Here is a 27,019-nt window from a genome sequence, read left to right on the forward strand (position 1 = left end):
TCTATCTAACTGAAAAAATATAATCATTTTTACAAGATGCAGTAAAAATCTGAGATAAATAACACATTGCACATCAAATATAATCATTAAAGACAGTTTTATAAACAATTCCTGTCACCACCTCAGAAGCATTTATAAACACAATATAATGCTGAAAATAATCTGGCCTGGTATCAACATTATCCTGCCTAAAAATACAGAACTGTCATACAATGTACATTTTATGAACTAAAAATAATAATTTGTAATTGTTGAATAATACTGTAAAATGATTTTTTTTTTTTTTTTGGTATTAACTTTCTTGATCTCTGCGAAAATGGTTATTTCTTGGGGAAATGAATTTGTGGATTTCATATTTTAAAGCTGCGTTAGCTGAAAATTTGTGGGTTCCTTGAGATTGAACTTTTGTGGATTGACCCAACCACGAAATCCATGAAAATCAACCTGTCACTAATATTAATGATTCCAGTCTGTTGCTTCAAACAGATGTGACACTCATTGACACTAGACAGCAGTGTTAGTGCCTGTACTTTCAGAAGAGAAAAAAAACAGCTTAAAGTAGCCTGCAAAAAATGTGATGAACAGTTCAATCTTTAAATTAGTTTGTCATATGGTCATGATTTACTTCAATTGGATTTTTATTTACTTTACAGTAAGACTTAATATCAATTTCAACTATATACACTGTGATTCAACATTGATTACTTATGAAATAGAAAATACATAATTTACATCGGTTTTCAATATTATATACACATTTAGTTCTGTTTTTAAAAATAAATTTTGACATAATTGTGGAGACATACTGGCTTTAATTCATTACAAGTCTTAAGACTACAATACATGAAATTTTTACTTAGTGATCAACCTTAAACACAATTTACTTGACTATTGGGTGGCTGAATCTTTATGAGTAAATGAAGTTGCAGATAATGAATAAATTATTCAGTACTGAGGACAAGATTTTATATTTGAATGGGTACAACATGTGTTGATTTTTTATCATTTATTTTAAACTAAACTTAAATAAGTATATTTACATAGCACTCCTAAACCCTATTTTTGCTATTCAAAATTATGTACATTAAAATGCAGCAAACTTCTATGGTTAGTTTATCTACTGAACAAAGGTTACGTTAAGACCTGGATAATATTAAGGAGGAATACCTATAGATTTTTGGAAAAGTCCAAAGTCTGATGTTTAGCAACTTTAAGGCAAAAAAACCAATGTAATTCAGAGAGACTGAAGCAGAAATTTTTCAATAAAAAACTTTTACCTTGTCTCCTCTGTGAAATACATATCTGTAGAAACTAGTTATTATTAGAAACACAAGAATTTGATGCAAAATATAAGGAATTAAGCTGTAAGGTCAAACATAGGTTAAATACCACATCTGAATGAAGGCTTCTGCGATATAACTTGTGTATGAAGACCCCTATATAATCTTCCAATTTAACCATAAATAGTGTAACTTAAACTATGCTGAAAGACCAACTGTCAACAAGAACAATATTTCTTATTTTCCAATGGGTGCTATATGCAGGTTTGAGAGTAATTTATGTAATGTACTAATAAGATATCATTAAGTATCACAAAATATTTATCAAAACGAGGTATGTCCTCCTCTAGTTGAAAGATTACCACATCTGATATTTTTTACAAAACTACTTTGTTTAAGCAAGGACAAATACAATCATGTTAACTAGTAACTGATATAAATGTTGCTGTGAAAACACAAAATATATGCACAAAATTTAGTGAAGATCTTATTTGTTTTTTAAGTTCTAATTTATAAGGTGAGGTAACAATTTAAGACCTATTAAGTATGCATAAACCAAATACTAAAGGAACTGGTAACATTACAGTAACAGGTCAGTTATATGTTCATTTAACATACATGTTTGTAAGTAGTAAACTTTCACTCGGACTAATGCCATATCAAGAAGTATAGTTCATATAAAAATTCCTGAATTATCACAAACTTTTTGTGTATGTCAGGAAGTATCAAAGTATTAATTTTAAGAAAATAAGATCTTGTTAGTTTTTATTTATTTATTTTAGCTCAATTGTAATGCAAGTTTGAAGCATATATAAATCACTATTGAGTTCTTTTCCTGGACAAACCAATTCTGGTGTCACAGAAGATGTGGTCATGATGACTGCAGTAGAGCTCAAACCTACATGCTTGGGGTTGAGCAGAAAAAAAACATTTTGTTAGATTACATGACTAGGAAAGCATTTTTGTCACATAAAGGTTCAATCATCTTAACCAAATTTACAGAAAATTTAAACAAAACTGTACAAACATTCTACAACAAAACACAACAGATTTGCCGCTGTTTCTCCTCCACTTTACATTTATTTACTAAGCCTGAATGGAAAACTGTCATAACTCAAAGAATTTTTAAAAAAAGTTATCATCATTTTCCATCAGAACCCAAATTAAAATCTTGTTCCCGTATGTAAGAACCACTGGTAAGAATTTGCCTCTAGCTGGAGGTAAAGATCTACTTCCATAAATCTTCCCGACTACAAGAAGCTTGAAAATATTACCAGTAAATAAACTGATCATGACTATCATCCAACCTACAAAAATAAATACTGTCCATTCTTCTGCTATCTATTGTTCCTAACATTAAATATTTCCTCGTCATCATTGTCGTCACTTATATTTGCAGAGCCATCCTCTGTCAACATCTCCATTTCTTCTATGTGCTTTACCCCCTTGCCAAGTGAATCTTGTCTAGCTACAAGCAAATAAAATATACACAATGTATCTCCTTGAAGCAAACCTGCATATCAAATAACCTTTTGAAGGAAAGAATTGTAGTTTAATTAAGTTTTTATTTTATACCAAAGTTAATGACAGTTATCAACTTGTGATTCATTTTTTTTATTTTCAAATTGTTCTATTTTATACTGTACTATAAACTTTTGAAGATATAAATAAATGTATTAAACTATTTGTTTCAATAGTGGACAAACAGGTCCAGTGGTAATGTTGCACAACTACAAATTTTAAACCAGATGTTGTGGGACTGATCTTCTGCTCCAGCTACGAATTACTAAAATCTTGATGAAACTCCTTTACTCCTGTCATGCTAAAGAAGCAGAGAAGCTTCTGGGGATGGAGTTTCTTCTGTATCATGTGCTATCCCTCCCAGTAAAATTACTCCCACAATATAACCTCATGGAGGAGTCATCCACATTGGCTATCAGTTACAACTGATATTTGAATAAACTAATACACACTTAATTTTTTTTCATTTAGGGCATTACCACATGTATTACTGAATGTGTTCTGCATGGGCAATTGGGAAAGTACAAAACTACTTGTACAAAACTACTGACTTATACCATACACATCATATTCTTATCTGTGGCTGTTTAGATCAGAAAGAACTTACTGTGAACAGCTTTGAGTATAACATGCAGAACTATTCCTCCAAGACATACCACCAGTCCTATACCATTCACTATATTCATCTTGTCATGATTGAATATATGAGCTAGATAAAGGGTGCATAACTCCTGCAATGGAAATTTATTTAGTATAAAAATGTGTCAGCCAAAAAGTAACATTTAAAACTCCATAATTTATTAAGTATATGTGCAAAATACAGAACACCCAACTCCTGAAAAATACCATTACAATCAGAAATTTATTCTTAGAGGCAAGTGACAGTTAACTCTTTTAAGTACTGCAAATGCATTTAGCACAAAAAGAGATAATCAGTAATGTTAATATACTTTTTAGCCCTACAGGAAACATATGCCTCATCCACAGGCAACATATAACCCGCCCGCTTAGCTCAGCAGGTAGAGCGTTGGTCTACAGATCATGGGGTCGCGAGTTCGATCCTCGGGCGGGGCGTATGTTCTCCATGACTATTTGATAAACAATATTGTGTCTGAAATCATTAGTCCTCCACCTCTGATTCATGTGGGGAAGTTGGCAGTTACATGCGGAGAACAGGTTTGTACTGGTACATAATCCAGGAACACTGGTTAGGTTTACTGCCCGCCGTTATATGACTGAAATACTGTTGAAAAACGACGTTAAACCCAAATCAAACAAAAACAAAACAGGTAACATATGCAACATATGCCTCACCCACAGGCAGCATATGCCTCATCCATAGGCAACATATGCCTTATCCATAGGTAACATATGCCTTATCCATAGGCAACATATGCCTCACCCACAGGCAACATATGCCTCATCCACAGGCAACATATGCCTCACCCACAGGCAACATATGCCTCATCCATAGGCAACACTTGCCTCACCAACAGGAAACATATGCCTAACCCATTGACCGAATTTACAACTTTCAGAATGGCAGTCTTCTGACTCTTTGCTTACAACACTGATTTTGACGACCAATCTAAGAATGCAGCCTTGCCATTGGTCAATCTGAACACTGGGCTCAGATTCTGCCATTAAGAGTCTGGACTTTGAGACTGGTCTCCAAACTTAATTCTATAAATACATAATGTTGGTCTCCCTACTGAGCTAACTTGTCTTGTCCAACATGTATGTCATCAAATATAAGCAATTTTGTCTATTAAACTAACCAGCTCCCCTATCACAACATCTTACCATAATACTGTCTCCATGACTAAATGGTTAAAGTTTGAATCACTTGACCCTCACTGCTGTTGCAATGAAACCCACTTAAGATGTACACTTCCTTCAAGCAGGGAAGCTACCTAGCTGCCTTGTAGAATGTCAGTCCTACCCAACTGCCTTCCAGAGCTTCAAATAACATCAGCAAGGGTACTTGCATTTTTTTTAACAGCTACAAGTTAGAAAGTGGCCCTAAGACCATAACTTCAAGCAATCAGACATGTTACCTTAAATATTCCTGATATAGATAAAGTCAGGCTAGAGGTCTGAGACAACAACAAAAATTCACTGAACTCCAACATGAAGGCCAAACAGGCTCCAAAAAGCACCAATCCCAGATTGCGGAATAATACACTGTATTCAGTGAAGCGGAAAAAATTGTCTGTGGTTGCTAATGAGACCCCTGAAAAAATCAAACATGTAACTAATAAATAATTCAGTTTAACACAAGTTTATACAATATAAGGATCTTACATGCCTGCCTAAGACGGGTTTTTCCCTATCCACGGGACAGTGTGGAATAAAATACCGAGCGGTACCGAGGTAACCTGGAAGTCCAAAAGGGGGCATATTTTGGCCAAAGTACATGTCAGAGTTATGGAACTTGACCCAGTGAGGTTGGTAATTGAAAAGAATAAAGAAACAAGAGCTGTCCATAAGACAGCACGCTCAACTTTTCTCAGTGCTTGACTCTGAATTAGAGCTTTGCCAGTAAAAAAAATGTTAAGTTAAAAAGAGACATAATTCTGTCAAAATTCAAACAGTGTTATGGGAATTGTGTCTCCTGGTGTAGACTTTGATAGAAAATAACTATTCTGAGTTTCAAGTCAAAATCCTTAATATTAACAGAGATACTTGACTTTATCAAAAATTTTAACAAAAAATTCTAAGTTAAAAAGGGGCATAATTCTGTCAAAATTCAAACCAGAGATATGGGAATTGTGTCTCCTGGTGTAGACTTTGATAGTAAATAACTATTTTGAGTTTCAAGTCAAAAGCTTTAATAGTAACTGAGATATTTGACTTTATCAAAAAATTTAACAAAAATTCTAAGCTAAAAAGGGGCATAATTCTGTCAAAATTCAATCAGAGTTAAGGGGATTGCTTTTTCTGGTGTAGATTTTGATGGTAAATAAGTATTTTAAGTTTCAAGTCAAAAGTCTTGATAGTAGCAGAGATATTTGACTTTATCAAAAATTTTAACAAAAAATTCTAAGTTAAAAAGGGGCATAATTCTGTCAAAATTCAATCAGAGTTAAGGGGATTGCTTTTTCTGGTGTAGATTTTGATTGTAAATGAGTATTTTAAGTTGTAAGTCAATAGCTTTGACAGTAACAGAGATATTTGACTTTATCAAAAACTTTAACCAAAAATTCTAAGTTAAAAAGGGGCATAATTCTGTCAAAATTCAATCAGAGTTATGGGGATTGTTTCTCCTGGTGTAGACTTTGATAGTAAATATCTGTTTCAAGTTTCAAGTCAATAGCTTTGATAGTAACAGAGATATTTGACTTTATCAAAAACTTTAACCAACGGCGACGCCAACGCCGACGCCGGGGCGAGTGCAATAGCTCTACATTTTCTTCGAAAAGTCGAGCTAAATAGTTTCAAAGCTTTATGTCTTTAAATGATAGCTGTACTTACTTGCATGCAAACAAAATTTAAACCAAAGTGTGATGCCGATGCCCGATTCCTGGGTGATTAGAACAGCTCAGACTATTCTAAAAAAAACCTTGTTAACAAATGGAAAGTAAATATAAATCTTTTGGAGCAAATGCAAAATAGATAACAGATTATGACAAGTGAACTAAATATGAATTGCTAGCTTAATAAATTGATTCCCCGATCACATTTTATTTATTTTGCATGAACTATTAAATTCATTCATTAAGCACAAATTTTTAATGTTTTCAAGTTGGCCTCAGTGCCCAAATTTTGAAAACTTTTATCAATTTTAAATCAAAGTCTTGCTCATCATATACATAATGATCTATGCTCACATTTATAAGTTTCAATGAGAAATAAAAAAGTTTTATTTTATGTTTTTCGGTGGTTTATCGAAATATAACGGTGAATTATATCCTGATAAACTCACTGGCCACTCAGTGAAAATTATCAAATCTGATACCCGGATTAACGTCAAAAAGTTTACCGAGCGTACTGAAAGCCGGAAACAATATGAGGATGACGTCGTTAAAATGACGTCATCTTTGCGATGCTTCCTGATAAAATTTCCCGCAAATTTCGACATTTTATTGAAATAAACACAACAAAAGTAGAGTTTTAGACATAAAATAAACAGAAAAATTGTTGGTATCGATGTAATATCACGGTAATTTCACTCGTGAACACCAAAAGTTGTTATTTTCACTCGTGGCTGCGCCACTCGTGAAAATATCACTTTTGGTGCCCACTCGGTGAAATTATAAGGTGATATTACACCGAAACCAACAATTATCCTCTATATATTAAGTATATACTGTGTTTTCACAATAAGTGCCCAAATCCAATGCTGAAATAAGCATATGAATACAAAACTGATAAACATCAAGGTGTGAAATTCACACTGTGAATATATATGCTAGACCAATCAAACTGCTTGAACTTATTTATTATATACTGGAATATATATACAGTACAACTTGTATTAAGGGACCACCTAAGGGATGGACAAAATGTTATCTCTTAATACAAATGGTCTTTAATACAACATAATTTGTTCTTTAACAACACAAAATGGAACTGAAGTGGCCTCTTAATAAATATGGTTTCTAACTAGACATGGTCTCTCTATAAATTTTAACTGTATGTAATTAGTAAATATACATACTAATATGCAACATCAGCAAAGAACACCTTTTTTAATTTTGTTGTATTTAGATACATGAACATATGACTTTTTAGGTAGCAGATGCTTACTGTATTATCCAACAGTTAAATATATTTCTCAAATCAGTGGCAAATACCCTAACTCTGAGGGATCAAAATAAGTTAAGTTATAACCTACTCATTCATAAATAGAGGATATTACATGAGTGTCTTTTCATACTGAATTTATTAAACGAGTTGAATAAAATAATAAAATGCGAGGCTCTGCCGAGTATTCTATCAATTTTATTCAACGAGTTTAATAAATTCAATGCGGAAAGTCACAAAGGTAATATTCTTTTTACCACACATAAGCTTTTCCTGTTGAAACATCAAAAATTTTACTTTCTTTTACTAAATAAACAAGTCAATTTGACCAACGTCTCCTATACTATAAAGGACGTCAACGTCATAGCTTTATTACACCAGTGTATTATCAATTTAAAGTAATGGCTTTATTACATTCCCGCAACGTCAAATATGTGATAAACTCCATAAAATTACAAAGAACTTAAAACTTCCATAATTTTCCATACTGACATTCAAATTTCATATCAGGTGTGCAACAATTTCATTTGTGTCACAGCGTTTAAAAGATAATATTTCAAATTTTACTCAGGATCAAAAACAAATTTTAATATATCAATTATATGGTATGTATTTTAAGTGTAGATGCATATGTAATAAAACGATTACTGTAAACCTAGAAATGTTTTCGCGCTTTTTAAATTAGCGCCTTTCGCGGATAGTATATTTCTGTGAAATTAAATAGCCGCGAAAAACTCTGATCTAACAAAAACGCGAAAGATTCTAGCTTCAGCTTAAATAGATCACTATTCCAGTACCATAACTGTATAAAATGAGTGCACAAGTCCACATTAACTCAATTTATTGACAAGTTATTTCTGTAGATGTAACAGCCTTTTCAATATTGATCCATCAGGCAAACAGGGGATAAAAACAGAAACATCTGTCGAACGACATATGTAATTTGTAGTCGGCAGCCAATGCGATATATTATTTGTAAGTAAAATATTGTGTCTATTTCTGCTAAGAGTGGTTTAATCGCCTAACAAATGATACTGCTTTATAGCCTTTAAATGGCAAACAAATGACAGTGTAACAACAGCAATTTACTGACTGTCAATAATCGGGTGTGTGAAAAAGTCCGTATCTAAAAAGAATTTCTCTCTATCTGTTCTGGGGGGTTTATCTCACGCTGTACCTCTGGTTAGATTGCTCTGTGTCTGTACTATTAGAGGATGATTTTTGGCTACGTTTCCTATTTGTAAAGCGCCTTTGAACGTGTTTATCATGAAAAGGGCGCTATATAAATCTGGTATAATAATAACCGCTGATATGGATGAAAATGATTAGGGTACATTTATAATTAAAGGGTACAAAAAACTGAACGTTTTCGAGAATACTATCAATGCAACTATGCCGTGACACTTACCCTAGTATACTAAATATGTTCACTTGCGACTTCATTTTCGCGGGATTCGGGATGAATATGGTTTCGCGAATATTTCTTTTTGTGAAAATGTCCACGTTTAGAAAAATGCGAAACATAGTATCCGCGAACATTTCTAGGTTTACAGTATTAGATTTGCATCTAGAAATATGCACTCCTTCTTTCAAAGAATAATACTGCGCTCCTAAAGTAATGCAGCATTTCCACCGCCCCACTCGTGCACATTTCTTGATACAAATCAAATAACCTTAAGTTACTCTAGTGGACCAGTAATGTCATTCAGCAATTTTCAAGTGATTTTGTATTCTAGTTAGGCAATTCAGCATTCTTTAGCCGTGAATATAGCTCAACATGCATATTACTTTCTGTAAAAGCGAGAGAATGTAGCGATCCCACACACAGAATACTTAATTTCCCCGATTGTCAATACCGCTCCACTATCTTAACTAAGTCAATAATGGGGTACCTTCAAATGCTGCTGACAGAGGTAATAGACCTACAATCATCCAAGGCTGTATATGGTACATCATATCAAGTGGATTGTGTAAACCTGGAAGAAATATTTGAGCCGCACCATGAGAAAACCAACATAGTGCATTTGCGACCAGCATGGATCCAGACCAGCCTGCGCATCTGCAGTCTGGTCAGGATCCATTCTGTTTGCTTTCAAAGCCTATTGCAATTAGAGAATCTGTTAGTGAACAGGATGGATCCTGACCAGACTGCATGGATTTGTAGGCTGGTCTGGATCCATGCTGGTCGCAAATGCACTGTTGGTTTTCTCATGGTGTGGCTCATTTCTTAACATACTCACTATAATAATCTTTCAGCATATCAGCCTACTCTTTGATACACAGAAGCTGTGACAGAGATTTTCATAAATATCAGCTTCGTTTGCAACATCTACATATGAGTTATGCATCATTTTAAAGGTTTCTGAGGGTAGTAGTAGGATCTTTTAAATCATTAAGATATCTTTAATGTTTTATAATATCAATTTTATGGTCAGTTTTCTTAATCTGTTTAAATTTCATCCCATGAATTGGATCTTTTTCAAATTGTACACAATTTTAGCATGCAAATGTTTCTCTTACATTGGTATCAAGATAAGTTATATAAGAATCCACCAATAATAACAGTCCAAACTGAAATTTTAGAACTTTTTGGTGTTGAAAATGGCTAAAATTTACAATGGAAAACACCCTGTAAAAATCATTTATTGATGATAGTTAAAAACTAATCAAGACATTTTGAAAATTTAAAAAAATCGTATTACCATCCTTCGAGTTTTTTCGATTGAAGAATGATATGAATGGTATTAAAAGGTGGATCAAACAGTCACGTAATATCAGCTTTTTAATAATGAAGAAAACAATTATGCTAACTAATGTCAAGCATCACAGTGCAACCTTCTGGTGAACATTTGTTGAAAGATTTTCAAGACTTCAAAATGAATTGACACAAGTCAGTTACAGACTGGGCACAAGTGTAACGCTTCAACTGTGACCTTGACCTTTCAGCAAAAAAATATTTACAACCTAAAACTTATCTCATAAAAGCATACCAATTTCATTTTTCTGTGTTACAATCTGGGCCAGAGTCCACCGGAGACCTGACAGTACAGAGGCTACCATGACCATTGTGAAACCCTCTGCATTAAACTGTGTGGAATGGTATGTAAACATGAACAATCCTGTGGCTATAAATAACACAACCAACACAAGTGACCATCTCTGAAATATATAAATATATATATTTACACAACTGCTTCTTTGTTTGGCCCAGGGTAATAACCCACTTGAAATACCCGAGTTTGCACGTGCAGAGGTATTTCATATTTGGTTACTAACCTGCGCACGTGCAGAGGTATTTCATATTTGGTTACTAACCTGTGCACGTGCAGAGGTATTTCATATTTGGTTACTAACCTGTGCACGTGCATTCGTACCCTAGCTAGAGTTATGATACAGGAAAACACCATTGAATGCGAAATCAAGTTTTATTCATGTTCAGTCAACCAAAATTTAACTTTAACATTTTACCAACTATAGGACAACACTGACCTGTGAGATCTGACCTCTTCAGAAAAAAGAAAAAAACGTTTATTTATAAGATGAATTATTTTGATGTCGGTCAAATAAAAAGGCAAAGTTGACGCTTTTACATTGTTTGAAAAACTTATATTATTTAAAAACACTCTTCCGAAAATGCAGAACCATAGAAACCATTTTCAGATGGGAGGGGGCGGGGGGACATACATTATAAAATTCAGCTAAAATTGACTCGCTGTCAAAAAAATGCTAAGATAATTACCATAATCGGTCAAATTATTTGGAGGATGTGGGGCTGTTTCTACGGCCCTGAAATGTCAAATGTCACAGGTCAATGTGAATCTATATAGATAAATTCAAGCAGTGATCGTGAATTCATATTTTATAGTTTCATAAGAGGCCAATCCGCTTGAATTATTCATAATCACACCTTTTAATTATTGTAAATCTGTGACCCTCCTTTAAACGGACATAAAACAGTCGAATAAAATCTGCAAATGTTGTTGCTATGCTGTGAGAGGAAAAACAAAAGTTCCACTTTACGTGACTTACGTGACATATTTCACAATGCTTGCAGTTTTTTTTTAATCAGAACTCCTGTGAAAATGGATTTCTGAATTTGTAATGTTAAATACCTTTGACATTGCCAAAAATGTAGAATGTACCTGAAGCAGAGACCGAGGAATCGATGCGCTCAGATTGTAAACATTTTGAAACCTCCTGTTTGTTCATCATTTGGCCTTTTGTAACCATAAACGGCAGTACTACGGTGTCCTGTTTGGGCCATTATTAATTGTTCTGGGACATTATCTTGAAACAGTCTAGTGGCCGTTGTAGCTCTTAAGGAGTTTATATTTTTTTATATTTATATTTATGGTAAAGTTATATGTATATTTATGTGAGCAGCAAAGTCCGTGTAAATGCGCTCCACGTAAGTGCTCAAGACCCTTCTCGCATACCATATAGTCCGGACTTCTTTAATGTGTAAAGGCATGTGCACAAAAATGACACATTTTGCTGACATGTGGTTAATTTAGATGTGATTTTAGAAAAGTAATATATGGAAATAAAAAATAGCGCTTAGCTCAATTACAGAGGTTTTCAGCTTTAATATGTATTTTATAGCTTTTTGCATTTATGCTTGATGACATAAAATTCTTGTACCGAAAATTGTGATGCGAACATACTGACAACTTTTCCAACTTTAGTCTTTTCATTAAAGTAAGAGTTTTTAACTTACACAACTGTTCTATAGTTCTCTGCAGGTTAATAACCAAAATGAATACCTACATACCATACCTGCGCACGTGCACAGATTTATACCATACCTGCGCTCGTGCACGGGTATCATACCATACCTGAGCACGTGAAAAGAATGTTAGATGAGTTCAAACTATTGTTTATTTAATACCATCTTATTGTCCGTAGGTATTGACCTGACACTCAAGAATATTCCGAATATTTTCCGTATATTAATTCTCGGTGTCTGAAGTTAAATAGCGATATAAATATTGTGTATATATTTTTTTATAATTTTCACAATGTCACATGTGCAAATAGCTGTGCGGACAAACGTTTAGCTGCTAAACTGTATTTTTGTTTCAACTTCTGCGTACGGACCATTTTCCTCCAAATTTTATCGGTAGAAATATTGCCATACTTATCTGATCAAAACTTATATTCTATAAGCGTTATGGAAAATGTTGAATAAAACGTATTTAAAAGTAGCTTAGTTAGATAAAAGGATAAACTATTTCTCACCAAACTTTTCCTGAAAATGAATACTAGATATACAGAAGAAATGAATCAAATTTCGTAAAATATGTTACGCAGATATTGTAAGAGTAAAAGAAACATTGATAACAGCATTACATTGAATTTCAAAAAATGGTCTGAGGTGATTTTGAACTCGTGGTAACGTGCGTGGCAGTCAGACAGCTACCACTCTGCCACCGTGCCATTGGTTATTTATATTGGTTATTTTAGGATACAAATATTTCTAAAAATAATGGAAACCCCGAAAAATACTGGCGGAGATTAATGAGTGCCAGGTCAGTACTTTCGGACAATAGACAATACCTGCATACTTATTTTTTTAAATATTGTATATTTTGACCTTTGAATTATGATCGTTATGTTTTCATCTACAAGATATATTCAGTTTTCATCTACAAGATATATTCACAGCTCAGTACTTAACAGGGAGGAGTAGAAGAAGAAGTAATCATTTTAATTATTATTGTTTGATGATGATGATGATGATGACGACGACCACGACCACATCGAAACCGTAAATGCAGAGCCCGAAACTAAGTTGATCATGAAAAACTCCCAACAAATAATCGGCTAACAAAAATGCACTTACATTGGCGAATTAGCAGAACTTTCATACACTTTTTTTACATCATTTTACGTATTTCAATTAACCTGCTGAAGTTAAAAGTAACTCCCACAATCATTTTTGTCTGACTAGGAGAAAGAAAGACTTATAAATAAATAAATTAATAAAAACTAACAAATTAGAATGACGTTGTGTAAGTCAGTTACTTACCTCTTAGATCGGTGTTCACGAATTGAATATATCCGCGGTCGTGCGGTAACACCGAGGTGTTACGATTCGCACGAGCGCGGGTATTTTCAATTCATGAACACCTCCTACTTGGTTAGTAACCTACACATATATGTATGGCACGGTATGCAAACATACACAATCTTAAGGCTATAAATAACTATACCAACACAAGCGACTGTCTGAAATACAACATATAAATATATGCACATATGTGTGGAATAGCATGTAAAAATGAACAATCATTTGGCTATAAATAAACAACCAACATAAGCATTCATCTCTATGGAATGGAATGTAAACATAAACAATTCTGTGGCAATAAATAACACGACTAAAACAAGAGCTGTCCGTAAGACAGCAAGCTCGACTTTTCACAGTGCTTGACTCTAAATTGAGCTTTGCCAGTATAAACTTTATAACCAAAAAATTCTAAGTTAAAAAGGCGCATAACTTTGTCAAAATTTAATCAGAGTTATGGGGATTGTTTCTCCTGGTGTAGACTTTGATAGTAAATACCAGGTAACTATTATAAGTTTCAAGTCAAAAGCTTTGATAGTAACAGAGATATTTGACTATCAAAAACTTTAACCAAAAAATTGTAAGTTAAATAGCGGCATAACTGTGTCAAATTTCAAATCAAGAGTTATGGGGATTGTTTCTCCTGATGTAGACTTTGATAGTTAATAACTAATTTAAGTTTCAAGTCAAAAACTTTGATAGTAACAGAGATATTTGACTTTATCAAAAACTTTAACCAAAAAATTCTAAATGGGCATAACTCTGTCAAAATTCAAACAGAGTTAAGCAGATTGTTTCTCCTGGTGTAGACTTTGATAGTAAATAACTACTTTAAGTTTAATAATAATAATAATAATAATAAAGTCTTTATTTAACGAGGCAACACAGTTGGGTGTACCCAGTCTTCCCTGTGAGCCTCAAATGTACATATATACAGTAAACACAAATTAACAAATTAAAGTAAACAAAGTCATGAAGGGATTATAATGCAAAATAGCATATATAAGAGGATTACATGAAATTTACATAAGGAAGGTAATAGAATAAACAACATGGTTTTATGTAAAGTTACACTGAAAGCAAAAGTAATGAAACAAACAATATACAATTATTTGTTAATTATTTATAGTTTTAAGTAAGTACTCTGATACCAAAAAATATCATAGTTCTCATGCGGTTGATAGATGTTGTTGCCCACTAGAGAACCACCATTTTAAATAATTGCTTTTGAATGTGTTCAGGTTTGTTGATGTTCTTATATGATAAGGAAGTGAGTTCCATAATTTTGCACCAGAGTATGCCAGTGATTTTCTATAGAATTCAAGTCGAGGTTTTGGAACTAAAAGTAGTCTTTGATCATATGATCTCAATGACCTATTTTCAGTATACGTAAATAGTTGCTTCATGTAACTAGGGAGAAGGTTGTTAAGAGATTTGTATACTAATATGGCTTTTTTATAATTAACTCTATCTTGAAATTTCATCCAGTTAAGTTGAATAAATAAATCGTCTGTTGGTGTGTCAATGTCTTTATCTAAAATAACACGAGCTGCACGTTTTTGGAATTTGTACATGTCATTCAAAAGCTCAGTGTTACAGTTTCCCCAAATAGTGCAACAGTAATCTAGATGAGGAAGAATGTATGCATTGAAGAACATTTTTCTAGTATGGAGATTTAAAAATTGTTTAATTCTCATAAGCAAATATAATAAGGAGTTGCATTTATTCAGTGTCATTTGAACATGCATTTTCCAGTTAAGGGTATGATCAATATGAACTCCAGGAGTTTTTCTGTGGTTGAAGTTTGTATAGTTTTATCTTTGAGAGAAATATTTGAGTCTTTGATAGTATTATATGTGTGGTTTGAAGGTGAAATGAACATTGCTTTAGTTTTTTCAGCATTTGTAATCATTGAATTTCGTCCACACCAGTTTTGTACAGAATCAAGATCAGATTGAAGATTGTTACTAACTGAGATGATAGTATTTCCGTAAGATGATAAAGTGGTATCATCTGCAAATATATCTGATGTTGAATTTGATAAGTGTAAAGGCATATCATTTATGTAAACAATGAAAAGAAGAGGTCCTAAAACTGAGCCTTGTGGCACACCAGACAGTATATCTTGAGCACTGGAATATTTTCCAGACACATGAACTTGCTGTGAGCGATTTGTGAGATATGACCAGAACCAAGTAATTGCATTTTCATCTCTTTCAAGTCAATAGCTTTGATAATAACAGAGATATTTGACTTTATCAAAAACTTCGAGCTAACAAGCGATCATCTCTGAAAGATATAAATATACCACGTTATTTATGTGTGATATGATATGTAAACATGAACAATCTTGTGGTTACAAATAACAACACGAACACAAGTGACAATCTCTGAAATATATAAATACATAATGTGTGTGTGGAAAGGTATGTAAACACTGACCATCTTAAAAATAAGAAGTCATACGAGTTGAAAAGTATGTAGTCTAAGACGTGAAAATAAACAAGAGACTGTGTTGAACAGCATAGAAAAAACACACAGGAAAATAATGTTTACTTCCTAAAGAAAGATGATGCAGTTATGTAAGTTGTTTGGTTCTAAAAGTTTTAGAAAACTCTGTTAAAAATATACCACAAGTGCATTTTTCAAGTAATGGTCTGAACAATATGTAAACTTACCCATTTTTCTAGCCGAAGCACAAGAGCAAAAAATAAAATAAATATCACAGCTGTAGACTTTGACATTGTGTACCTGAAAAATAAATGAAAGTATTCAGGTAAGTTTTGATTTTGTTGGGTTTAACTTCACACTGACACAATTATACATCATATGGCAACTTTCCAGCTGTGATGGTGGAGGAAGACCCCAAGTGCACCTCAGTCCATTATTTCATCACGGGCGGGCACCTGGGTAGAACCACAACCTTCCATAAGCCTGCTGGATGGGTTCCTCACATGATGAATTCAACGCCCCGAGTGAGGCCCGAAACCACACCGGTGAGGGGCAATTGATCTGAAGTGACCATAACCACATGGCCACGGAGGCCCCTATTTATGTAAGTACTTAAATTATTACCCTTGGGAAGAGGAGGGAAATTTTTCATGGGATGTTAAAGATAAGTGGGTGTAATTTTTCTAACATTAGAACATGTTTCCCTATACTCACAATGAAACAGTGATGAATTCAAAACTCCAGTTAGATAGGCCTATGTCTACTGCACTTGTAATTCCTGTATAAAACAAAGACAGAACATTTTTCATATTTAAGAAGAATACATTTGTATACAGAACAGTGCAACAGTATATTTAAATGCAAATTTTCTGTTTGTTGGGATTTAAAATTTGTATTATTGGCACAAGCACAAAACCCATGAAAACTATTCCCGCAAGAAAACTAATGATTTCACAGTACCTGAAAAGGCTGTTCGAAGCAAAATTAATTTGTTAGTTTAATATGGATTATGCTTCTGTTTATAATTATTTTCTTTGCTTTAAATGCTGTTAATAGACTTTGACTTGTCAGTATTCCAAGCATGTAATAGCAGTCAGTCAATCAACATAAAATTCCATGAATTCTGTACCAAAAACAGACTTATTTGTATGTAACTGACAACTTCTCCATATGAATCAGATTTGGATGACATATAACATATGAGCCGTGCCATGGGAAAACCAACATAGTGGCTTTGCGACCAGCATGGATCCAGACCAGCCTGCGCATTCGCGCAGTCTGGTCAGGCTCCATGCTGTTCGCTTTTAAAGCCTATTGGAATTGGAGAAACTATTAGCGAACAGCATGGATCCTGACCAGACTGCGCGGATGCGCAGGCTGGTCTGGATCCATGCTGGTCGCAAACCCACTATGTTGGTTTTCTCATGGCACGGCTCATATTAAATTATTGCCTTCTGCCAAAACTGCTGTATAACAATTGCCTTGTCACAATCTCACAACCTGGCAGAAAATGCTATAATGAACAAATCTATAGGCAACTATTGGTATTTGGGCACATACCTGCTGGTGCTATTCGCTTGCAGAACATTCCCCAAGGCAATGTAACCCTTGGTTCACCTGTCTTCCACTCCACTAATACTCGAATCAGTGCAGCAAGCATAAACTTTGTTACAAGATGAGCCATTGTCAAAGACAACGGGTAATTGAAATGCTGAAATAAATAAATGTAAAATACTGCATAAATTCATTCACCATGGAATATAATATATACTGTAAAAGCAGAAATTTTCGCGAGGGTTTAATTTTCGCTATATTCACGAGGCCCTGCATCTAGTGAAAGTTAATCCTCACAGAAATAATGCACCATTAATTAGTATAATTCTAATTCAAGCAGGATACCATTTTCACAAGTTAGCGAATATTAAACCCCACGAACTTACTCAAAATTTCAAATTCGTGAATATTGACCACACAAAAATATGTGCATTTACAGTACGTATTTTTTTTCTATTCATCAGTATCATTTCATTCTATTTTATAAACTAGCCTGAAAATGGACCAAGTCTGAATATTTAACAGCCAAACATTGCTTTCTAATTCTAAAAAATGTAACAATGTACCAATACTCATTTTCTGGTAAGTCTTACAAGACTCTTGTCTAGCTGTTTGAGAGGAAAGTAAGATAAAGATTTTAACCTTTATCATGCTGAACACGATTTATTCTGCCTTTGTGACCAGTGTAAATCATGATCAGCCTGAACATCTGTGCAGTCTGATCATGATCTGCACTGTTCACCATTCAATCAGTATATTTTTGGTAAGCACCCCGTTTAACAGTTAATGGTACAGTCTAAACTGAAAGAATTTATTCTGATGGACAAGTTCATTATAGAAATTTAGCAGGGTAAGGGTTTACAAAACTATCCAGTATCGTTGCAAATCATTACGTCAACAGAACTTTGTTTACTTGAACTCTATAAATTAAGTATATACAGAGAAACACCAATCTCTCAAGTGTGGACAGCCCACGCACCCCAGCTATTCGTGTACTTCCCAGCCACTTACCAATGGTTTTATATGTGTAGATTGCTCAACACCCCAAATAACTTGAGCATTTGCTAATTCTCTCACAAATTTGAGCGATAGTTGATTTAAAGTTACTACAAGTATAACAATAACACATTTAGCAAATAAGACATATGATTTTTAAACTTATATGCAGAATGCAAAATTGAACTATCGCGCCATGAGAAAACCAACACAGTGCGTTTGCGACCAGCATGGATCCAGACCAGCCTGCGCATCCACGCAGTCTGGTCAGGATCCATACTGTTCGCTTTCAAAGCCTATTGCAATTAGAGAAACTGTTAGAGAACAGCATGATTCCTGACCAGACTGCAAGGATGCGCAGGCTGGTCTGGATCCATGCTGGTCGCAAACGCACTATGTTGGTTTTCTCATGGCGCGGCTCAAATGATCACCTTTATGAACCTTTGGTTGTAAAAGGTCAGTCCAATTGAGAAAATGTAGTAGAAAATCACAAGAGCACATGTTTTCACAGCAAGTGTAAGGAATGATACAGAGATGAGTGATTTCTTCACAGTTTCTGCTTTAGGTTTCACAGCACTTTTTAGTTCTTTTAGTTTCTGGTCAACATGTAATCCATCCGGCAAGTGTAGACCATGTGGCAAGTGAAGGCCATGGTGGTCATTTGGTGATCTATCCTTCATCCCCATACTGACTGAGAAAGGCTTGAAATTCCTTTATTGGCAAGTTGTTACATGATTCCTGAAAATATAATTTTGTTCACTCCGGGTTAATGGAAATTATGTATTTATAAATTTTCTGGATTTTAAACAAAGTTTAAGTAAAGGTAACAGATCATTTAATGACCTTATGAAATTGTAGTTACAACAGCATGGAGAAGTGAATGCAATATCTTAAGTCAGTCTTAAGTTTGATTTATAAATGAGCAATAACTTATTTAAACTGTAAGTAACAATTAGCAACCTCTATAATTTGACTAAACAAAATGATCTTAATGAATTCACTTACCAGGTATTATGTGACCTGGTGTAATGTAGGGATAGGTGAGTTTCTGGTTGGTTATTTTACCTAGTTAAGCTCTAAATGGGCATATTCTCTATGAAATATCAAAAAGCTTTTATAAATCAATGTTAAATAAGTTGACATATTTAATTATGCTAAATACTATTTACTTTTGACTATTATATTTAATTATGCTAAATACTATTTACTTTTGACTAAAAGGCAAAAAAAAAAATGGCTGTTTGTGGGTACATGAATTGTGTATTTCAAATAGTTTTATGCTACTTTAACTGCAAGTTTTGCGTGTTTGTTAGGATTTCATTTAGTACATTGACCCAACCAAAAAATCCATGAAAATTCATCCCCTACAAATAATAATGATTTCACAATATTTTGCAATAAAGACATTGACCTCCAGATTTCGGCTAAAAATGATCTTTCTTTTGTTTCTTAAAAATACCAAACCAAGAAAAAACCAAGCCTGTGCTGCGAATAAAAACTTTCCTGCGTTCATGACCAATACACCATGGAGGGATGCATACTTAACATGCTTTATAATTCAGGCAGTTTACCACCAGGACCCTGTTGCAAAAGCTTTACAATTCTGAATGAAAAAATTAGTATTACTAAAAACAACTAATTCTTATGCGTTTCCATAACATATAATCTGTTAGTAACAATTAAAGTTTCAAAGTCTTCTTGAGAAATATAGCAATAATTTTCTGATATCTAAAAATTTCTTTTTATGTTGTCAAATGATTTGGGGGTCAGTGCCTTTAAATATCAAATGTGCATTTTGATGGTCTCCATTTAAAATGCCGAACCTATATTTTAGAGTGGGAATTTGTTAAACACATTTTTTGGAAAATGATTTATCATTAAGCAAATAAGATTAATTTGATTTATGTAATTACTAGCAATAAAACTGCCTTCCAAAGGTATTAAAAATAAAAGTCATTCACAACCATGTTGCAACTGACTGACCATGGTACAACCTCAGGGTTCCCGCTGTCGGTCGCCAATGGCGCCAAATGCGACAAAATGTAAATTCTGGCGCTAAAAATCTTCAATTGGCAAATTTCATTGGCGCCTACAAGATAATCGTCGATCTGATCTTCTGATCTTTCTCAATGACGCAGTAACGGATTATCCGATATTTAACACTACACGAAGACAATACACAACGTGTCAGTATCGATTTACACCTCGGGGCATAAGTTAAAACTTCGCTGAGTCACTAGAGCGTTCCTCCACGCAAGAACGATTATCAGTCAATCTGATTCGCCAAATTTAGCCCCACCTTCTTACACGAAAGCAAATGAAACGAAATATTAGCTGCGTGCTTCGTCTAATGCACCACCTTTTTATGATGTAAAAAACGCGAGATAAATTTACAGGTTATTTTAATGACAATCCAATTCGCCGAAGTAATTGAGATAAATTTTGCACAAGTGTAGTTAAATAAATCTGCGCGTTCGTAAATTTCAGTCGCGGTCGTATAATTTCAATCGGAGAATTTTTGAGATACAAATGAACTAAAGCAGTTCTTTTGGTTCTTTTACGTGCCCAACATAAAGCATTGATACACGGGGGATAATTTTAAAAAGCTCAACCCCAGAGCTTCAAAACAAAGTTTCAATAATACCTGTAGGTAGTATTTTCGCTATACATTACCTCCTGCTTGTTTAACTGATTTACTTACTCTTTATCTTGCAAATGGAGGTACATAACTTCTCAGACACCAAAGTACCTTATAAGGACTTCGTAATCTGCTATCAAAATATAAAGAGCAGCTTTGTTTTTTTTGTAAACTTTGAAAATCAACAACTACTGTAAATCATTAAGAGAGAGATACATATGATAACTAATTAAAGCGTTCTCCCGCAATTACCTTACAATAAAGGATTATTTTATATTGACTGCCAGACATCTAGACAGCTAGATAATCTCGAGACTCCAGGTCTAAATGTCAACCTGGTTTTCAGACCCATAGCCGCTGCCTTACCTAAAATCTTCACCTTCATGACAGAAAAGCTTTTTGTTGTTTTCTATAACAAATGATTATCAAAGTACATGACATTTAAAAGCATAAATCATACAATGAAGAAGTGGAATAAATAAACTTATAAAGGCACAAGTTGTCACCTATTCCCTGTATATTGACCAAATCAGGTACAAGTTGACTATGATACAAATTGTCTAGCTTCCATATAAATTTATTATATGAATAACGAAATCTGTTTACATGCTCTATGAACATAGCTCAAATATGCCAATGACTTAATCATGACATTGGCTAACTCATCATTTTACGTAACATTTAGGAACATACGAACATGAATACTTTTAGATTAGCCTTATGCATTTAGCATTCCTGTTTGACCTATTTCATAGACTGATAATTTTTATTGTCTTGTGGAAACAAGATTATTATTATTCATATTATTATTATACCAGATTTATATAGCGCCCTTTTCATGATAAACACTTCAAAAGTGAACGCAGCCACACAGGGCTTGAAATTCATCCTCTACTAGTACAGATATAGAGCGATCTGACTAGAGGGACAGAGTGAGATAAAGCCCCCAGAACAGATAGAGAGAAATCCTTTTTAGATACAGACCTGTCCGGCTAACTTAGCCTAGCTCTTTGCGAATAGACAGTCTGGTTCTTTAACATGCCCAGTGTATAGCACCAATACACACGAAGTGTTTCCTGGGAAGAACCAGTACAGGCCTCTTAGTTAGGTGGGAGACACTCAAGAGCATCTCAGAAATTTCCAGTGCCTGGACCGGGAGTCGAACCCCAGACCTCTGGATTGACAGTCAAGCATGTTACCACTAGACCACCGTCACCTATCAAAAATTTTCTCGATGTCTCTATGATGACACAACTACTCCCTATAATTGGATGTTTAAGACAGCATGATAATTTTTGACTGGTAACTCTCTCCCCTATGACATGGCAATTTAGATTATTTTTAATTTAGATGTATTATTTCATGCCATTTTGTTTGAAAACAGGATTCAAGATCTTATTTAAGATGGCAATTTTTGTGTATCTAGATATTTTGTTTCGTTATTTAATTATATAACGCAGGTTGTATCTTTTTCTTTATTATGCACCCACACATTTATGTTGGGGCATATTGCGTTTCTGCAGTCCATACATCCGTCCCGAATGTCCAATTCCTCCCACACTATTAGCCTGATTTGCTTCGACTTTGACAGATGAACAAAACTTGACGTAGATGACCATAAAGGAAGGATTTTTCTGTGAGTGTGAATCTGTGACTATTTTTACTGCAGTTAATGAGTTATGGCCCTTTTATAGTTTTTGCTATATGGAATATAGAGAAAAATAGTGTGTGTCCAACTCCTCCCACACTATTAGCCTGGTTTGCTTCAAACTTTCACAGATCTATGAAATCTGCATGCAGATGCCCTTAAAGGAAGGAATTTTTTCTGTTGATATCTTTACTGCAGTTATGGCCCTTTGATACTTTTTGCCATATAGAGGATGCACAGGCCCCATCTAACGGTATCCTTATGGTTTGGCATTTATATAGTAAGAAAAAAGAATTTCTTACTATATAAATGCCTAGTCCAACTAATTTGACGCGATCCTAGGAAATATTGAGATAATTTTTTCATATGGGCAATATCCGCACTCGCATCAAACACTCGAAAGACCAAAATAGTTGAAGCAATTTCCGATGAAATTTTCTGTTTAAATGCTGATTATTTCATGAATTGGCCATAAATTCAAATAAAACTTACATGTATCAAAAGGGGATTCAATTCCTCATTGATTTATTAAAAATTATCAAATAATATCCAAAATTACGAATTTTCTGGTGATTTAAGCCTACTTCAACTTCAACTTCAACTATCTACTGCCGAACAATCGTCTAGCGATTATGACTGGCAGGCGCTGTCAGGAAACAGTGTTTTAGTAAAAATGTTATGTGCAAAATTAAAAAGATAAAAGACCCAAAGTATACGATACAGTTTAAAATCAGCGGATTATAGTATTTAGAGGGACTGCGAGTCCAGCCCGCTGACAAATGTCTGCAAATTGGGACTGGACTGGATATATATTGGTAAACTGTTCCATAGTCTGATAGTCCTGGGGAAAAAGGAATTTGCATGGTATGACGTTTTGGACTGTGGAATTAAGTAATTTAAATTTCGTGTCTGTGTGAGATGATGATGGTCCACTGCCACTAATTCATTTCTTATCTTATAGAAAATAACCAGGGAGGAATGATTTCTTCTTTGTTCTAGAGTCTTCCAATTTAGTTCTGATAACATATCTGAGATGCTACTGGTATACTGGTAGTCATTAAAAACATAGCGGGCTGCAGATCTTTGTACCCTTTCTACTTTATGAGTGAGATATTTTTGCCAGGGGTGCCAGACCGTGGAACAGTACTCGACCTGGGGGCGGACATAGGTTTTGTAGGCCATTTCTTTAACCTGTCTGTTGGTAGTCTTTACATTCCTTTTGATGAAGCGAAGGGTATTACTGGCCTTGGATGTTATGTTATTTATGTGATTTGACCAGGTCAAGTTATTATTTAGGGCAACACCAAGATATTTTGCATGGTCAGTGGACTGAAGTTGGACATTATGTAGGGTGTAAGGATATATAACAGGATTTCTTTTACGATATATTCTAAGAACTTCACATTTATCGGGATTAAATTCCATTGACCATTCTTTTTCCCATTTTTCTAAACAGTAGAGGTCTTGCTGTAAGCTTTCTGTGGAGGATTTAGATTTGATGGTAAGGTACACAATGGTGTCATCAGCAAAGAGACAGACTCGACTTTTGATACTATTGGGCAAGTCATTAATGTAGGCGAGAAATAGGCAGGGGCCAAGGACTGAGCCTTGGGGGACCCCTGATAGGACAGGTAACCTTTCAGAGACTTTACCCTCAACAAGGACTTGCTGAGATCTGTTACTGAGAAATGACTTAACCCATGCGGTGACCTTATTATTGATACCTAGGTATTTGAGTTTGTGAATCAGTTTATGATGATCTACTTTGTCGAAGGCTTTACTAAAATCCATAATAATTACATCAGTTTGTTGACCTTTTTCAAGATTATCTGCTATTTCTTTGGTAAAACCTATGAGTTGGGTCTCACAACTATGTTTTGACCTGAAACCATGTTGTTGTGGGCTAAGGATGTTGTTCTTGTCGAAGTATGACATTATGTTGGAGACTAGTATATGCTCTAATAATTTGGATGCTATACAAGTCAGGGAGATGGGCCTATAATTACTGGGTTTAGATTTCTGACCTTTTTTGAAAACTGGTGCTATGACCGCATGTTTCCAGTCTGTGGAATAATGCCAGTTTCAAGTGACCGCTGGAAGATGACTGTTAGAAGAGGGGCAATTTCATTATGTAGTTCTTTAAGTAACCTAGGTGAGATTTCATCTGGCCCTGATGCCTTATGAGGGTTTAAACCTAGAAGTAGTTTGTCTACACCTTCAACACTTATACTTATTGGAGACATAGGCGGGTGGGTAGGAGTGGAGGCTGCACTTTTCGATAGTTGCTTAAGGCTGAGTGGTTGTGGATGGGAAAAAACAGATTCAAACTGACTGTTGAGTATGTTGGCATTGGTGACTGGGTCTGGATGTATCTGACCATTGCTACTAAGTGGAGCTATACAAAAGTTTTCAGTTTTGTTGTGCTTAATAAAAGAGTAGAAATTTTTCTTTTGACCTTCACCAGAGTTGTCTGTAAAAGTTACGGATTCGAGGTATGACCAATAAGCACTTCTGACCTGTTTTTGGATGCTAGACCTGAGGGTTTTAAACTTTTGGACTTTAGTGGGGTCTTTGGAGGGTGACCTTTTAAGTTTGGAATAAAGTTTATCCCTTTTCCTAATGTTCCTGACAATGTCCTGTGATATCCAAGGGAGGTCAGCACGTGACTTGCATAACCTACTGGGTATATGGATAGATGATAACCTGTTTATTTTTGCTTTCAGGCTGTCCCTTGAGCCTATGTACACGATTAACGTTTACCGTGTATACAAGCCAATATGCGCAAACGATAAAACCAGTAACTTTACATGACAGTGTACTGTGATTCATCTCCATTATTTTGGTTCTTCAAAGTTTTGACGTTTAGATTGCCAGTCACAAATATAAAACAAATTCTCTGAACGTCGAATTATTTTGACTATATAAAATTATAAATGCCATACCACAAGAATACCGTTAGATGGGGGGGGGGGGGGTGAGAGAATGGCACACTATGTGTGGGCATCCATGTCCTATAGACACAATTTCTAGTTTGGTAACATGTAATAATTTAGTATGAGGTATACAACAGTGTTCAAATAGCACCATATCCGAAAATGAAGCTATTTTAGACACCATGTCATTTTTACAAAGAAAAGGGATCTCAAATTCGTTTTTCTTTTTATCATTTCAAGCAGTTATTATCTTAAACAGGATTCCTTACTGTTCTTTCAAAAATAAATTCTCTGTAAACTAGATAAAGCCAAAATTATGTCATTTTCCAAATTTGACACTTGTCATTTTTCGAAGTTGCAAGCGACAGGTCGCTTCAATCTCATACAAAATTTTATATTAGGTCAAGTTACACTAAAATTTTATTTAGGTTGAATATCACTAAATTTGGCCATATATTCTTATTTCATATCATTATACATTATTGAACACATAACTGTCGTTTCCAGTGATTTTACTCATCTGGCACCCACCTGTAAGCCAGATGAGCTGTTAATCTATCCATCCTTCCAATACTGTCTAGCCCTTTACAGGGACCTAGACACGTACTACTGTAGTCCTGGAGAAAATGGAGTATTTGTAGTAGTCAGTGGTTGCAGAGATTAACCTATAAGACAACGGATGCTATAGTGAATATGTGTATGTCTCAGTGTAAGATCGAAATATTTTTCGCCGAGTGAACACTATAATGCAAGTGAAAATGTAAATTATGGTGTTCGGAGGATTTGTTTGATTTCCGAATGTTTTTGAAGGCCACATCACACCTTCTGATCATCCTCTTTAAACTTTTATTTACCCACGGAAAGTGGTTCCTAATGGAAAACATTTTAAATGGAATTCTACTGATAGGTTATTTAGAGTGGATGAGAAATTTTCCATATGTAGATCTTCAATTGATAGGGTGGAATATTTGTCCTCCTTTAACATTTCCTGATGGTACTTATCAATTTACTGTTTAAATCCTTCCCCGTTTGCTTTTTTACACAGTGGGATTTTTCGAGGCTTTTGGTAACACATTTTGGCGGAAGTGTTTTCTTTGACCTCAACAATGGTCGCTGATGGTCACACAGTATTCTCCCTTATATGATATGTATTATACAGTGTTTTCCCTTGTATGGTATGTACCC

At 34.5% G+C, this 27,019-nt stretch overlaps 1 protein-coding gene across 2 annotated transcripts; it reads right to left on the bottom strand.

Annotated features, from left to right (window-relative positions):
* Positions 1–143: 143 nt before the first annotated feature.
* Positions 144–26,225, bottom strand: LOC123548410 (solute carrier family 35 member C2-like). 2 transcript variants are annotated; one of them, XM_053546464.1, is made up of 10 exons: positions 26,104–26,225; positions 19,047–19,353; positions 17,626–17,776; positions 16,780–16,843; positions 16,293–16,365; positions 10,538–10,706; positions 9,440–9,523; positions 4,859–5,034; positions 3,409–3,532; positions 144–2,748 (listed from the first exon to the last, which is right to left on the bottom strand). In XM_053546464.1, the coding sequence occupies exons 2-10, from the start codon at positions 19,299–19,301 to the stop codon at positions 2,618–2,620; spliced, it is 1,227 nt and encodes a 408-aa protein (XP_053402439.1). In that variant the 5' UTR covers positions 19,302–19,353; positions 26,104–26,225; the 3' UTR covers positions 144–2,617. The 2 variants fall into 2 exon arrangements, with proteins under 2 accessions (XP_053402439.1, XP_053402440.1); XM_053546465.1 differs by lacking the exon at positions 26,104–26,225 and adding an exon at positions 19,621–19,708.
* Between the last annotated feature and the right edge of the window lie 794 nt (positions 26,226–27,019).

The sequence above is a fragment of the Mercenaria mercenaria genome, chromosome 6 (assembly GCF_021730395.1).
Source record: "Mercenaria mercenaria strain notata chromosome 6, MADL_Memer_1, whole genome shotgun sequence".
Lineage (NCBI taxonomy): Eukaryota > Metazoa > Mollusca > Bivalvia > Venerida > Veneridae > Mercenaria > Mercenaria mercenaria.

Coding starts and splice junctions, on each gene's coding strand:
- LOC123548410 (XM_053546464.1), bottom strand. CDS start 19,301: ATGGGGATGAAGGATAGATCACCAAATGACCACCATGGCCTTCACTTG. Junction 5,035..9,439: donor TCTGTCAGCAGCATTTGAAG/GTACCCCATTAT, acceptor TGATTTTTTCAG/GGGTCTCATTAGCAACCACA. Junction 3,533..4,858: donor CTATATCAGGAATATTTAAG/GTAACATGTCTG, acceptor TTTCCATTGCAG/GAGTTATGCACCCTTTATCT.